The sequence below is a fragment of the Hibiscus syriacus genome, unplaced genomic scaffold, assembly GCF_006381635.1.
Source record: "Hibiscus syriacus cultivar Baekdansim isolate YM2019G1 unplaced genomic scaffold, ASM638163v2 tig00000143_pilon, whole genome shotgun sequence".
In the NCBI taxonomy this organism is placed as follows: domain Eukaryota; kingdom Viridiplantae; phylum Streptophyta; class Magnoliopsida; order Malvales; family Malvaceae; genus Hibiscus; species Hibiscus syriacus.
Window position 1 is genome coordinate 1 of NW_024061767.1, and position 14,036 is coordinate 14,036.

Genomic DNA, 14,036 nt, shown 5'->3' on the forward strand with positions numbered 1-14,036 from the left:
TTCATCCTACAACAACAACATCTTTAATTAATTCCTTCACTTTTCGATTTATTTAATTTGGTCACTGAATTTTTAAAATCTTACACTTAAATCACTAACCGGGTATTGAGGATGTTACAAAAAATATGAGAACAAAACAATCTCACATGGCTAAGAAACATAGAAGAGCATCCCAACTAACTTCTATAAATAATAGAGGTAATTTGACATTCAAAATCATGGAGTCTTTTGGTGAGCATTGAGTGAACTATTCTTTCACTTCAATCAAGCTCGAATTTTAGGCTTCAATCGAGCTTCTAAATTTTTTTTGAGTTCAAGCCTTTTCGAGTTCAAGTTTCAATATTATATTTCGAGTTCGAGTTGAACTTGATAATTTTTAGCTTGTGAGTTTGAGTCGAGTTGAGCTTACTTTTAAAGTTTTCAAGTTCGAGTCGAGCTCAACAATACTCGAGTTCGACTTGGCTCGTTTAACAAATGACGTCGTTTGGTTTAATTTATTTAAAAAAAACAAAATTGGCGGTTTTTTTCGGTTTTCAGCCGATCTGGTTCGAACGGTTCAGCGGTTCCGGCCGGTTCACTAGTAGCGGTTCAACCGGTGTAGATTGAACCAGACTAGACAGCGGTTCCCGGTTAAATCGGCCGGTCCGGTCCGATTTTCAAAACACTAGTTTCAATATTTATAGTTGAAGTTGCATAAAACCCATATTAAAAAAACACAACTTTTTATCTGGTTAAAGGGGGAAAAACAAGCTTTAAAATCAGCTGTTTTTATGTCTGGTTTAGTAAGGCTGATGAATTTAGTATGAAGAACCCCTTTTTCCTTCTTTTTTAATGCAAACCTGGGGCTCTCATTGAGATAGCAATTTGAGGGTTTTCTCATTTACATAAATATACAATTCTTACGCGGACGATATGTGTTAAAAAGCAGAATTTAGCAAAAGTGAATTGAGTTTTTGTTAAGTACTAATCTGCAAGTGAACTTTTAAGAATCCACCCGGGGAAAAGTTCTCCATTTGGTTTCTAGTGTATTTAAATTTTAATTGTGCGTTCTTTCTTAGGTTAGTTTCGTCTCTGTCCATCAAGTAGGAGGAACTGCATAAATTCCTCAGTCGTGAATCAAGTTGATTTTAAATAGAACTCTTGCGCAGAAACCTCTGATGAAGAAGCCATCTGGGAAGAATCTACTCATTGAATGTCCGTGTTAAGAAAAAACGAAAGAGAAGGGATTCAACCATCAGGACAGATACGGAGAGTAATGGAGCAAGGAGTAACCTTCAAGCGCCAAATCTCGAGTAAACGTAGGTGCTGAAAAATTGACTTGTCAACATGCAACACACTTAAGAGTTAAGCTTGGAACATGCTAATTTGTTTCAAATTCATCTGTCTTGTTTCCCCGTCCTTGAGAAGTTGGATGTACTGCATTGAAAAAGATTACAATATCAAACAATCAGCTTAAGACACTTGTTCTGAGAGAATGCAAGCAGCTAATGGAGGCTGACATTGATACCCCAAACGAGTTCAAAGGTGAGAAGCTGATCCCCTTTATGTCGAGGTTAGAAGAAGCCGAACTATGCTTTGAATCATCATGGCAAGTTGAACCTCGATTCAATAATGAAGATGATCACTCCCCTTGCTTTGCTAGTTTGCAAACATTTATGGAGTTTGATTACAGTAGGGGTTTGAAATTGGTGGTCCGCTACAATAAGGTATCTTCCTTTCCGATTTCACGTTCATACTGTTTTTTTATCAATAAATGTTATTATACACATTTAACATTCTCACAAGTTTATGCTATCTTGCTTGTTATGCTTTATCAAGAACATCGTCATTCATGAAAAGCCAATGGAAATCTTTCTTCCCCGTTTCTATCTATCTGTGCTCTAAAACTTGATGTGGTGAAATCATCAGTTACTCGAGAATCTTCTGGATGATATTTTACAAACATCTCATCCGGCGAAACTATCATCATTCTCAACTCGAGGAATGATGCTTCTTGAAGCTAAAGGTTTCTATTTAACAAATTCTCTGGTTAGTAACCTTGTTTTATGGAACCGGAACATTACTTTTACCTGTTTATCTTTTCTTTTTTCCAGGGTTACAGCTAATGCGTAAGAAACTAATGGCAAGAGAGAAGGATCCCGACTGCTGCACATACAATGCCTGCCGGTAACAAATGCTGGCGGCACTTTCTGGGTAACATCGAAACTGAAGGCCTTGTCAATGGCAAAAGTATATCTGAATGGATTGCTCAGTTAACGTCAACTGAAACATTCAACGTTGATTCTTTTAGATAAAGTTGGAAGCCCAGAAAAAGTGTTATTGAAGGGTAGACTAATGTTTGATTGGATATTATCAGACTAGAATTAGGATTTTTCTTTTCTTTTCTTCCCCTTTTACAATGTTCTTAGATGTCTCCGGTTCTTTGTTTGGTTGAGGATTCATTTCTTGTTTTTGTTAAACGAAACTACAATCCCTAAATAAAAACCATGTAAACCTTTGTGTTGAATTCAGTTGATCTATCCACAACCATCAAACAACTGGATAAACATCCCTGTAAGAATCTTTGAGCGTTCACATGCCCAATGAGAAGGGAAAATCACACAAACATCACCATAACCCTAAAGGCCATATCTCTAAATTAAGCAGAAAACATGTTAAATAAAAGACCATCAATCAGCTAAACAGTGGACATCCAAATATGCATGCTTACTCTCAGCATCATTAGCCTAACCCATTTACTTGATGTGCAAGACAAGGTCGAACCGCTTATCAAAACCTCACAATCATAAATATCTTCTTTAACCACAAGCTTAAGCTCAAACTATTGAAACACCATGACCATAAAAACCAAAACCAAACAGGTAAACCTCTAACAAAGCATGTAAGGAGATTTGATCATCCCACATAGGGTGTAAACAAGCCGAGGAGCTCGAGTATTGCTGCTCAACTTGAACTCAATAACTTTAAGAGCAAGCTCGACTCAAAAACTCACGAACTAAAAATTATCAAACTCGACTCGAACTCAAAATACAATTTTAAAACTCACTCAAACTCGAAAAGATTAGAAAAGGCTCGAACTTAAAAAAAATCGAGAACTCAATTCAAGCTCAATACTCAAACTCGAAAAAACTTAAACTGAAAAAATTTCGAGAACTCAATTTAAGCTCGAGGACTAAGAGGGGGTTTGAAAATAGTTTTCAACTAACAATCAACGCGCCTCAGTTCGAACCTTATGAGCTACGTCATTGACCCAACCTAGCACAAAGATGCCTTAAACTTTAGTATCCCCTCGCCTTTTATAATAGAGTCAAGGATTCTCCTCGCCTTAAACCTACCGATGTGGGATATATGGGTTACTTATTTGTCGAAGTTTGTAAAGAGATATGGGAAGTCAAAACTGGAACGAGCAAGGGAACTGTTTGAGCATGCCGTTGAAACGACACCTTCTGATACAGTAAAACCCCTTTATCTTCAGTATGCCAAGCTGGAGGAGGATTTTGGGCTAGCAAAGCGAGCTATGAAGGTCTATGATCAAGCAACTAAAGCTGTTCCAAACCATGAGAAACTTGGCATGTATAAGGGAAGATGGCAATGACATTGATGGTAAACACGATGCCTTTGTTGCCAAAGACAAGGGTGGGAAGGGACTACTGGGTGCACTTGAGCGAATCAAAAGGCAGAAGCAAGCTCAGTAATACCTCTACATATTCAACTCCCACCAAGTTATCTTTGATAAATCAATGGAACTAACTCTGGAATTTTATGTGCGTGTTCTCAAGGGTTTTGTATATTTGGATCAAAATCAAGTCCATTTCAAAAAAAAAATATGCATGTTTAATAAATTTATAGTTTGGTATGTTATATTTTAATTTGGCATAATGCAAACAAATACCCCTAACGTTTGACACTATATGCATTTGTGCCCAAATTGTTTTTTTTGGAGCAGTTGTACCCACAACGTTTAAATCTGATTCAAAAGTCACCCCCGGATGGAAACCGTCAGTCAACTGACGGTCAACGGCTCTAGTTGACTAAGCAAGCACAAGTGGACATTGATGATGATGTGGCGTGTCCACGTCACTAATATATGCTGACGTGGAATTGACACGTCAACAATTTTTTTGTTTAAAAATTTAATTTCAATTAGAATTTTGCACCAATAAGCCATTGGCGCATATTGGTAAGAATAAATAAAAGACTCTTATTTGCGTGGAAGAAGACTCGACCTTGGGGCAAGAGCATGAAATGTGATGGCCCTTGCCACCAGGCCAAGTATGCTGCTTTGTTATTTTATGTAACAAAATCTTATTTAACCCATAATAAGTGTTCAATTTAATTAAACAAAATAAAACATGTGTTTCAAATATCTTATAGGCATCTTCAAACCGATTTTCCCCCTAAACCCAAGTTGTACTCTTGTTCCTCGGTAGAAGAATATCAATTTGTCTAGATCTTACATGTCCATCAAGAACATTGGCATCCTCCTTAATATGGTATGCATTGCCCCCGAAACGCTGAAGAAATAAACAAAAATGGCTCCCGAAAGCCAAATCCTAGGATTGTGAAGCACGGTTTCGCCGCTGAATATCTTTCTAACGGCGAATATTCAGCGACGAACATGAACCAGATCAATAAAAACCCGAGGATGATGCCGGTTTGAGTTTTCGAAATGATGGAGGACGATGGATGGGACCCAAGGTGAGTTTAGTTTTAGACTCGATGAAATCGACGAGTGATTCAGTGAATCGAGTGAAATCGACCTACTGCATTCGTTCCGAGTCGTCTTTCAGTGATTTGGCGACGGGGCCGACGAGGTGGAGGTTGGAAAGGAAATTGACGCCGAGGAGGTTGAAAGAATATTTGGATTCGCGGAACTCGATGTCGTAGAAGAAGTGCTTGGGGCTGGCCGAGTTGTGGTTGGCGATGACGGAAGAGGCGACGACGGCGAACTCTTGGCTGAGATCGCGGAGGCTGAGGTCGAATTTATCACGGAGTTGAATGGCATCGAAGAAGATGAGCAGAGAGTAAGGGCCTGGGGTTTCCGGCGACGTTAAGAATTTGAAGACAAATTGATCGTCCAAATGGATGACCCCCGATTTCGATTAGGATTGAAAGGCGAGAAGGTGGTCGATCAAGCGTGATTGTGTTTCAGCTTTTGAAATTACAAGAGAGAGTGAAACGACGATGAATGATGATAATATGAAGATATTTTCCATCAATCTGTTGTAGCATCAAAAGCATGTTCACTTTCATGCATTCACTTGGTCATTTTTTCCTACTTATAGGGTATAGGTAACAAGTATAGAGCCCTAGCTCTTGAAGTTTAGTTTTGAAAAAGTCCTAATATTAATTTCGATATCTTGTGTGTTTAATCAATTTCTTTATATATTTAGTTCAAAATTTTATTAATTTAATTAAAAAATATTTAATTTAAACCAAATAATTTGATTACTTACTTCCATTGAAAATCTTTTATTTGTTATTTTAAGAATTTCTTGTATAAAATAGCTTCAAATTATGAGTTAGGTTTTAAATTGATGTTGGTTTAAATCAGGGATGATAATATGACTGGATGAAATAAAACATGATTTTAACTTTATTTGGTTCTATTATCACAAAAATTAATTTGATTCGAATTCAAAAAAAAATACTTAATATTAAAATCTTATGGAAAATCTCACTATATGTCGATCTTTAAATTTTATTTTATTAATATACTTTTATTAAAATAAAAATGCTTTTAATTTAAAAGTATTATAATTCTAGTACTAATTTTTAAGAGTTAAATAAGATTTTGTTACACAAAATAACCAAATAGTATGATTGGCCTGGTGGCAAGGGCCATCTCATTTCATGCCCTTATCCCAGGTTTGAGTCCCCTTCCATGCACATAGTAACATTTTATTCTTTCTTGCCAATACGCGCCAATGGGAGAGTGACACGTGTCACTCTCTTATTGGTGCAAATTTCTAATTGAAATTAAATTTTTAAACAAAAAAATTGTTGGAGTGCATTCCCTCAATCCAATATTCTTTTTTCTGCATGCTTATTATAATATGCTTGAAGAATGCAGCAATGCCGTCCAGCTTCGTTTTTTATATCAAAACCGTGGTGGTTGTATCATGTAACTCCACCTCCATATGAAGTTCCAGCATTAGAAAATTCATGGGAAACTGAAATGATTACTTAAATCTGAGTTGTCTCCTGCTGGTAGCTTGGTTTTTAGCCATGGGTGAATAAAATAGTGTATGGACCATAATTAATAGGAACAATGGCTCGTGGGTTTTCAGGTGGGATTGTGTGCCTATTTTAATAGTATTGTGTGTGATGGGCGATTTGTAATTGTTTGAAATATATATATTTTTTAATTTAAATTAAATTTATTAATATTATATATATATAAATAATTATTTTTAATATTTATCGGGTCGGGTATCGGGCCGGGTAATCGAGTAATCGGGGTAGGGATTACCAAACCTGTCCCCGTCCCCATTTAAAATAAACGGATTTTCCCTATCCCGTCCCCGTTTATCATCCCCGAACCCGACCCGTTTAATTCGGTTTTCGGTTTTCCCCGTCGGGATCGAGTTTTTTTGCCATCCCTACTGTGCTTGCTTAGTCAGCTAGAGCTGTTGACCATCAGTTGACTGACGGTTTCCATCCAATGGGGGTGACTTTTGAATCAAATTTAAACGTTGTGGGTACAACTGCTCCAAAAAAAAACGATTTGGGCACAAATGCATATAGTGTCAAACGTTAGGGGTATTTGTTTGCATTATGCCTTTTAATTTTTGTATTTCAATCACATTTGTTTAAATTTTATTTGTTTTAAATGTTCATGTGTCATTTATGTTATTTTTCATATTATTTTAGCTTAAACCGAATAGGATCAATTATATATAAGACCCTGTAGTTTATGCGCATTTTGTATTTAAGTCATTGGTTTAATTCTAATTTTATAAGTTTAATTTTACATTTACGTGAATTTAATCATCATTCTAAAGTTAGTGTATTTAGCTTAAATTAGTCATCACATTTAGGTTTCTCTTAATTTAGTCACTGTTTAGGATTGTTTTCTTTAATTAGTTGTGTATATTTATTTTGCATGTTGATATGTTTATGTATAAGTATGCAAATGATTTATTTAGGAGTCACATAACATCATTTTGCATAATTTGTATGTTACCTTCATGTGCATAACTTAACTCCTATCACATAATCGGGCTAAGGGTTTAGGAATAAGGGTTTATGATTTAAGGTTTAGGGTTTATAGTTTAGGATTTAGGGTTCATTGTAAAGACATTAATTAATCAATTTATGAGGTAAGTACAATATAATATATTGATATTAAATGCTCAAACCCTTGATATTTATGATATTTAAACTCGAAACCTCAAAATATAACAACAATTTAAAAAATTAGTTATTAAAATTTGAGGTAGTTGTATTATAAAATTTTTAATATATTTTTAAAATTTTATAATTATTAATAGTGTATTTTTAATATATTTTTAATAATGTAATTTTAAAAATCTAAAATTATAATATAACATTTTTTCGAGCTGCTCACGAGCTTTTCGAGTCGAGTATCGAGTAGCTCGTTTCGGCTCGTTAAGAACTCGAGTCGAGCTCGAGTCGAGTCCATTCGATCCGAGTATTTATCGAGCCTTGATCGAATCGATCTCAAGTAACTAGCAATCTGTCTTGTCTCATTTACAGCCCTAATCCCACATATCAAACTGTTTCAGGGCTTCAGGGGATACTTTGGACACCAAAAATTCACATTAAAGCTAATTTATACGAGATAAATGCATCATTTAACATTATAAAGGGGAACCCAGTTCAGTCAAATTTACATATGGAATAAGGTGTTTTAAGCAGAGCACATCATAGTGCTATTATATATCTCAAGATCATTCAAGCCAAATCCATCATTTCTCTAACCTCTAGCCTTAAGCTCAGCAAGTCGCCTCGACAAATCATCCTCATCAACCTTCTCCTCGGTCTTGGTTGACAAAGCATGAGTACCTGGTTGTGGCAACCCAACAGAGACCTCCAACCCGTAATCATCAGCAACCTGTTGCATCAAGCTGTTAACCTCACCTTCTGGTGTGGACAATGAAGTAGAAACAGCCATAGCACTCTCCATAAATTCTGCTTGGACCTCCATATTCACAAACTGCTTTTCAAATTGATCCATTGTCTCAGACATCTTCTGCAAATTGCCTGCAACAAAAAATCAAATTTTACCATACTGACATCGAAATTATGGAATTATGCCGAATTTAAAGTGATTTAGTAAACAAGAACATAATTTGAAAAAAAAATTATTTTAATCCAATATATGCACACTATTTTTTTAATCAGGGCTAATTTAACCCCAAAAGAAATGCCGAAAATTGTTTTTTTGTTCTTCAATTGTACCCTAAAATGTCCTGAATGCGATTTTATACTAAAAGAGATTGATAATTTAGGGATGGCAACGGGTCGGGTCGGGTCGGGTTCGGGTCGCCCGTCCCCGTTTAAAAAATCCGTACCCGTTCCCGCTTAAAAATTCGCAGGGATTTAAACGGGATTCCCATCGGTAATCGGGGAAAACCACGGGAAAACGGGTATCTCCGTTTAGCATAAATTGTTATTTAAACAGATATCGGGCCGGGTATCGGGTCGAGTATATATATTTAAATTAAATATATAAATATTATATATTTTTTTAATTTAATTTAAATTAAATTTATTAATATTATATATATATATATAATTATTTTTAATATTTATCGGGCCGGATATCGGGCCGGATAATTGGGTAATCAGGACGGAGATTGCTAAACTCGTTCCCGTCCCCGTTTAACATAAACATTTTTACCGTCCCCGTTTAACATAAACGATTTTTTCTCATCCCGTTTAATTCGATTTTCTCCGTCGGGTTCGAATTTTTTTTTTGCCATCCCTAGTCCGCATAAGGCGATCACAATTTTAAAAGCAAGATCAACGAGAGAGAAATTGCCTGTGTTCAAGGATGATTCGAGGGACTTGACAATATTAGCCATGGACTTATTAATGGTGGTCATCTTAGCCTGGGTATCGAGCCTGGCAACAACAGCATCGAGCCGGGAGGAGAGTCGCAGGTAGTTCATCTGCTCAGTGCGCTTGCGAATGGCGTTCTCGGCGCAGATACGAGCTCCATCCATGTTGCCTTTTTCCATCGCCTTCTTTACCTTCAATTTCTCAGATTTCTCTTCCTTCTCGCACTTCCTGGCCTGGCGTTGCAGCGATTTAGACGTGAATTTGAGTTCCATGATCTGGTTCAAAAGCTTCTCGGTGTTACCCATGGCTAGATTTTTTTTGTTCGTCTGCAGACAAAGATTTGACTTTAGGGTTCAGGATTTTCTTTCGTTTTCGCTTTCTTTTTATGTTCTGGTTATCAGGGAAGACGGGACGAAAGTAGAAAAGCTACGTCAATGGCGGACCCCTCAACAAAAAACTCTTTTTCTTCCTAATTAAGCAATAATAAAATACGTATTCACCGAGCCATAAATGCGTAATCTACCTGTATATACTAATAAGAGGAAATTGCGCAGGAGTTCCCTAACTTATATCCCAAATTTTAAATCAATCCTTACACTTAAAAATACTTTGTATTAGTCCTTAAACTATGACCCCATTCTAAATTAGTCTCTAAAATTTAAAAATTATTATACTTTGATATTTTTGTTAACATACTACTAATTCTACTCATTAAAAAAATAATTTATTTTAAAGGGCTGAAAATTGGACTTGTGACTTTTTTTAAAAAATTCTTAGGACATTAAAAAATATATTGTTTTTAGGTGGCGAGTTCGATTTTCAATATCTTTAAAAATATATTATATTATTTTTTACAAAATCATGGTTTAATTCCTTTTTTTTAAAAAAAAAAAGCAGAGCTAATTACACGTTAACAGAAGGATTAGAATAGAATATTATTGAAATTTTGAGGACTTATACAAAAATTTTATTTATTTTGAACAAAATTAAAATCAGATTAAAAGTATTTAAGGATTGACATAAAATATTTTAAAGTTTATGAACTAATTTAAAATAATATCACAGTTTAAAGACATTGTATACAATTAACTCAATTAATAATTAAAATTTTAATTAAATTTAATGTTACAAATTAATCATACATTACTTAATTCGAGATTATTAGATTATTCTTACTTTAAAATATAATTGGAATAAAAAAATGAAAAGAAATTTATATACAATGTATAAATCTTAACTCTTGTAATCGATGTTTATAGTGTCAGCCATGGATTTGGTCCCATCTTTGGTTTGACATCATCACCCGATTCTCCCAATCTAAAGACTCAACATGTAGATCCTCCAGCCCTAAACAGATGATGAATTTCCAAGTTCCAGCCAGGAAAAATAAAACATCAATATCTGCATCTGATACCAATCAATATAGGACCGACATGGAGCCGGAGGGGGCCTTCAACGAGCATATAACTATGCCGCACGCGACGGGGAGCTTCGAGAGCTCCCATATCGATCACTTTTCCTCGAGCTTCTTCCTAGACGACCACTCACTTGACGAGCATATCCCACAACAGCTTTAGCCCATCGCTTGATCTCAGCCTTGAACTTGTTAGAATCTAGCTCCTTCAATGATGATACTCCAGGTTCCATTGGAACCTCCACCAAGGTGAAAAGTCGGCTGAAGCTTCTGCGCTTCGTGTTTCTACTACCTCCAACCATGCTCCTAACAGCTTCGTCACCATCGTCCTCCACACCAACAGTTTTCTTGACAGACATGGTTATGTACTATATCAGAATGTTGTAAATGACTGCTTATTCTGAAACATATATGTATATATGCATGTATTAAACTTTGATAAGTAACACGGCATTGCATAATTGACCAGACTTTTCAACATACTTGCCCATGGTTTTCTAGTTTCCTATACAACTTTGGTCTATTACTAAATATATAAAAGCGTGTTGAGTTCTCTAATCTGGTGAATACTATTAAAACAGTAAAACCATCCTAATAATTAGACAATATTCTTGGAAATTTGATTGAAGATTAGAAACAACTTTGTTAAGAGCATACGAAACACTAACTCTTAATAAAATGGTTTTTAAACTAAAACTCTGGGTTTAAATTAGAAAATTCTTGGACATTGGGAATAATTAGGGGTGAGCAAAATTCGACTCGACTCGAAAAATCAATTTTTTCGACTCGACTCGATTAAAAAAAACTCGACTAGAAATGACTTCGAGTTGTGATTTCATAAACTCAACTCAAAAAAAATTATAGTTCAAATCGAATTGTAAAATACAACTCGAATAAATCGAAAGTTTTAGTAATTAGTAGATAAATTTTCAAGTTTATTTTGAGTCCCTCAATTTTGTATGATATATGCATATCACACATGAAAGAAATATATGTATTGTATTTTTTTTCATCAAAAATCACACCTGAATAACTCGAAAGTTTTAGTAATTGTATTTTCTCAATGTCAATGAAAATTAGAGGGCATAATGGCCAGATTAGGAAAACAAGCTGTTAAGAACCATGCCGATCCATTCTGCTTGAAAATAATGCAGTATCAAAATTCTAAAAATCATCAATGAAAATAAGACAAATCCATGGAATAAAAAGACAATTTGGAAAGGTGGTAAAGATTGTGGTACAATGAAAATAGAAGAGCACATACAACTTGAAACGTCTATGTAGCACACTTCCTGCCACGAGCCTTGAGTGCTTGCCTGTTCTTCTAGACAGACTTAGGGGTCATGACCAGCGTGGATTTAGGGGTTGAAATGAATGTTTTTAAAGTTTTGGGTTATTTTAAAATTTTTATGCTTTTGTAAAATATATATAATTTTATTTTTTTAATTTTAAATAAATTTTTTAAAATTATTAGATAGTGATATGTGTCACTTAACAGGAGAAATTAACATCGTTGACGACTCGGACATCTAAAGTGATAAGGTTTGTAACTTTAAACACCAGAATGAATAAAAAAATACTTTAGACTCTTATTCGTGAAAAACAGTATAGTTTGATCACTTATTTTATATTTAAGCCTTATATTTATATTTTTTGTTTTATTTTCTTTATTTCGATTACTAAACATATTTTTATGATAAATTACGCGCTTAGTACCTAAACTATATGTTTTAATCCGTTTTACTATCTAAACTTTTAGTTTTTTTCAAAATATACCTGACGTTTAATTTTTGTTTCATTTTAATACATTGCCTTTTGAAATTTAATGGCACTGTAATTTTTTTTGGGTAAATTATTTCATTCATCACTCAACTATCATTTTACTCCTATTTTGATACTAAAGTTTAAAAAATTTCAATTTAACTACTTAACTTTCAAATTGCTCCTATTTTAATCACTCTAATTTATTTTATTAATAATTTTTTAGACATGATATTTTTATTATTATTTTACTAATATATAATAATAAATAAATAAATTTGAAAGTTAAAGTGATTAAATTATGAGTAATTTGAAATCTAAGTAATTAATTAAAAAAATAAACTTTAGTGACCAAAATAGGAGTGAAAATATAATTGTATGATGAATGATGTAATTTAACCTTGAAAAAAGTGGCACATGCAATTCATCCTGTAAGTTTTTAACGGTGAGATACTAAAGCAAAACAAAAATTAAACGTTAGATATGATTTTTTTTAAATGAAAGCTTAAGTATTAAAATAAACCAAAACTAATAGTTTAGATACTAAACGTATACTTTATCATTGTTTCTATTTGAATTACTAAAATTATTTTGCTCATAAATTTATAGTTTAAAATAAAGCATAAGACATAATGAAATACATTTGAATTGTTGGTAAAGTTGCTCATTTTTTTAATTTATATTCTCCTTCTTTTCTATCCCAACTTTTATTTAAAATATTAAAATGAGGAAATTACAAGGACAACCACTATTTTATTATATTTTATTTTTAGTTATTGATTTTGGAAAAAAATGGTTTGATAACTTACATATTTGTTTTATTTTAATATTGAATCATTAACATTTGTTAATTTAATGATGTGACACGTCAATGAAAAAGATAAAATTCAAAATTAACCCCCAAACTTTTAAATGTTCGTTATTTTCACCCTCTTTAAAATAATTAAAACACTATCTATATCAAACTATTACTAGACTCGTTGTCACCGTTACTCTCAGTAGTCTTCTATGTTGTCTCCCATAGAGAAATTCTTTTAGGAGATTGGGAGTTATCTCGATAATCACAATTTGTTTGGATTCTGTTGTGAATGTGATAATAATTGTTAAGTTATTGTCAGAGGAATTAAAGAAATGTCCACATTAACACTAAATTTTTTTGATTTGTTTGAGGTAGACAATAGTGTGAAGAGTGCGATAATGAATAGTAAAGGCAGATAATGTAGAACAAAAACAAATAAAGAATTACATTGGAGTTGATAAGATAAACAATGTGGTCAAAGTTTTAATTTTAGGGTAAGGAGCAAATCAAGGGTTGCCTTGGGTTCACCGATAGATTGAACACTCAACAACAAGAAGTCTTTAAGGGAGAAAGAACAAAGAGTAGTGTATAATTATTGTGGTTCAAATAAATATTTATTTCAGGCAAGAATTATTATGGAGTAAGAATTCTTAGTGATCAAGTACTTGACTTTATCAATAAAGATTATGTCTTAACCTTGAGGATGATGTGCAGAAAAAGTTATTTTAGAGAGAAATAATCATTTTTGAGATCTCTGTAACTTTTGGAGTTTATGTTACATAAATAATTTTGTAGGGATATTGAACGAGTGTTTTGGGACAATTGCGATATAATATATTTGTACTCTTTGTGTTCTATATATTTATAGTGGATTATTGTTTTATCTCTTCTCTGGAGGTAGGCAATGTCGAACCACATTAAATCTTTTTTATGCATGTCTTATTTGATGTTGATATCAATTTGGTTATTTTTCAGCTCTCAAATTCCTAACAAATGGTATATGAGCTATGGTTCGAGCTATGAAGTTTTTGAAGG

The 14,036-nt window shown here is 33.7% G+C and overlaps 1 protein-coding gene, 1 non-coding gene and 1 pseudogene across 2 annotated transcripts; all 3 read right to left on the bottom strand.

The window, feature by feature from the left end:
• Positions 1-3,122: 3,122 nt before the first annotated feature.
• Positions 3,123-3,268, bottom strand: LOC120134479. Its single transcript, XR_005517173.1, has one exon. It is a non-coding gene; the product is annotated as a U4 spliceosomal RNA (small nuclear RNA).
• Positions 3,269-4,336: 1,068 nt separating this feature from the next.
• Positions 4,337-5,216, bottom strand: LOC120134099 (annotated as a pseudogene).
• A 2,594-nt stretch (positions 5,217-7,810) lies between these two features.
• Positions 7,811-9,489, bottom strand: LOC120134386 (ESCRT-related protein CHMP1B-like). Its single transcript, XM_039150850.1, has 2 exons — positions 9,003-9,489; positions 7,811-8,221 (listed from the first exon to the last, which is right to left on the bottom strand). The coding sequence occupies exons 1-2, from the start codon at positions 9,330-9,332 to the stop codon at positions 7,940-7,942; spliced, it is 612 nt and encodes a 203-aa protein (XP_039006781.1). The 5' UTR covers positions 9,333-9,489; the 3' UTR covers positions 7,811-7,939.
• Between the last annotated feature and the right edge of the window lie 4,547 nt (positions 9,490-14,036).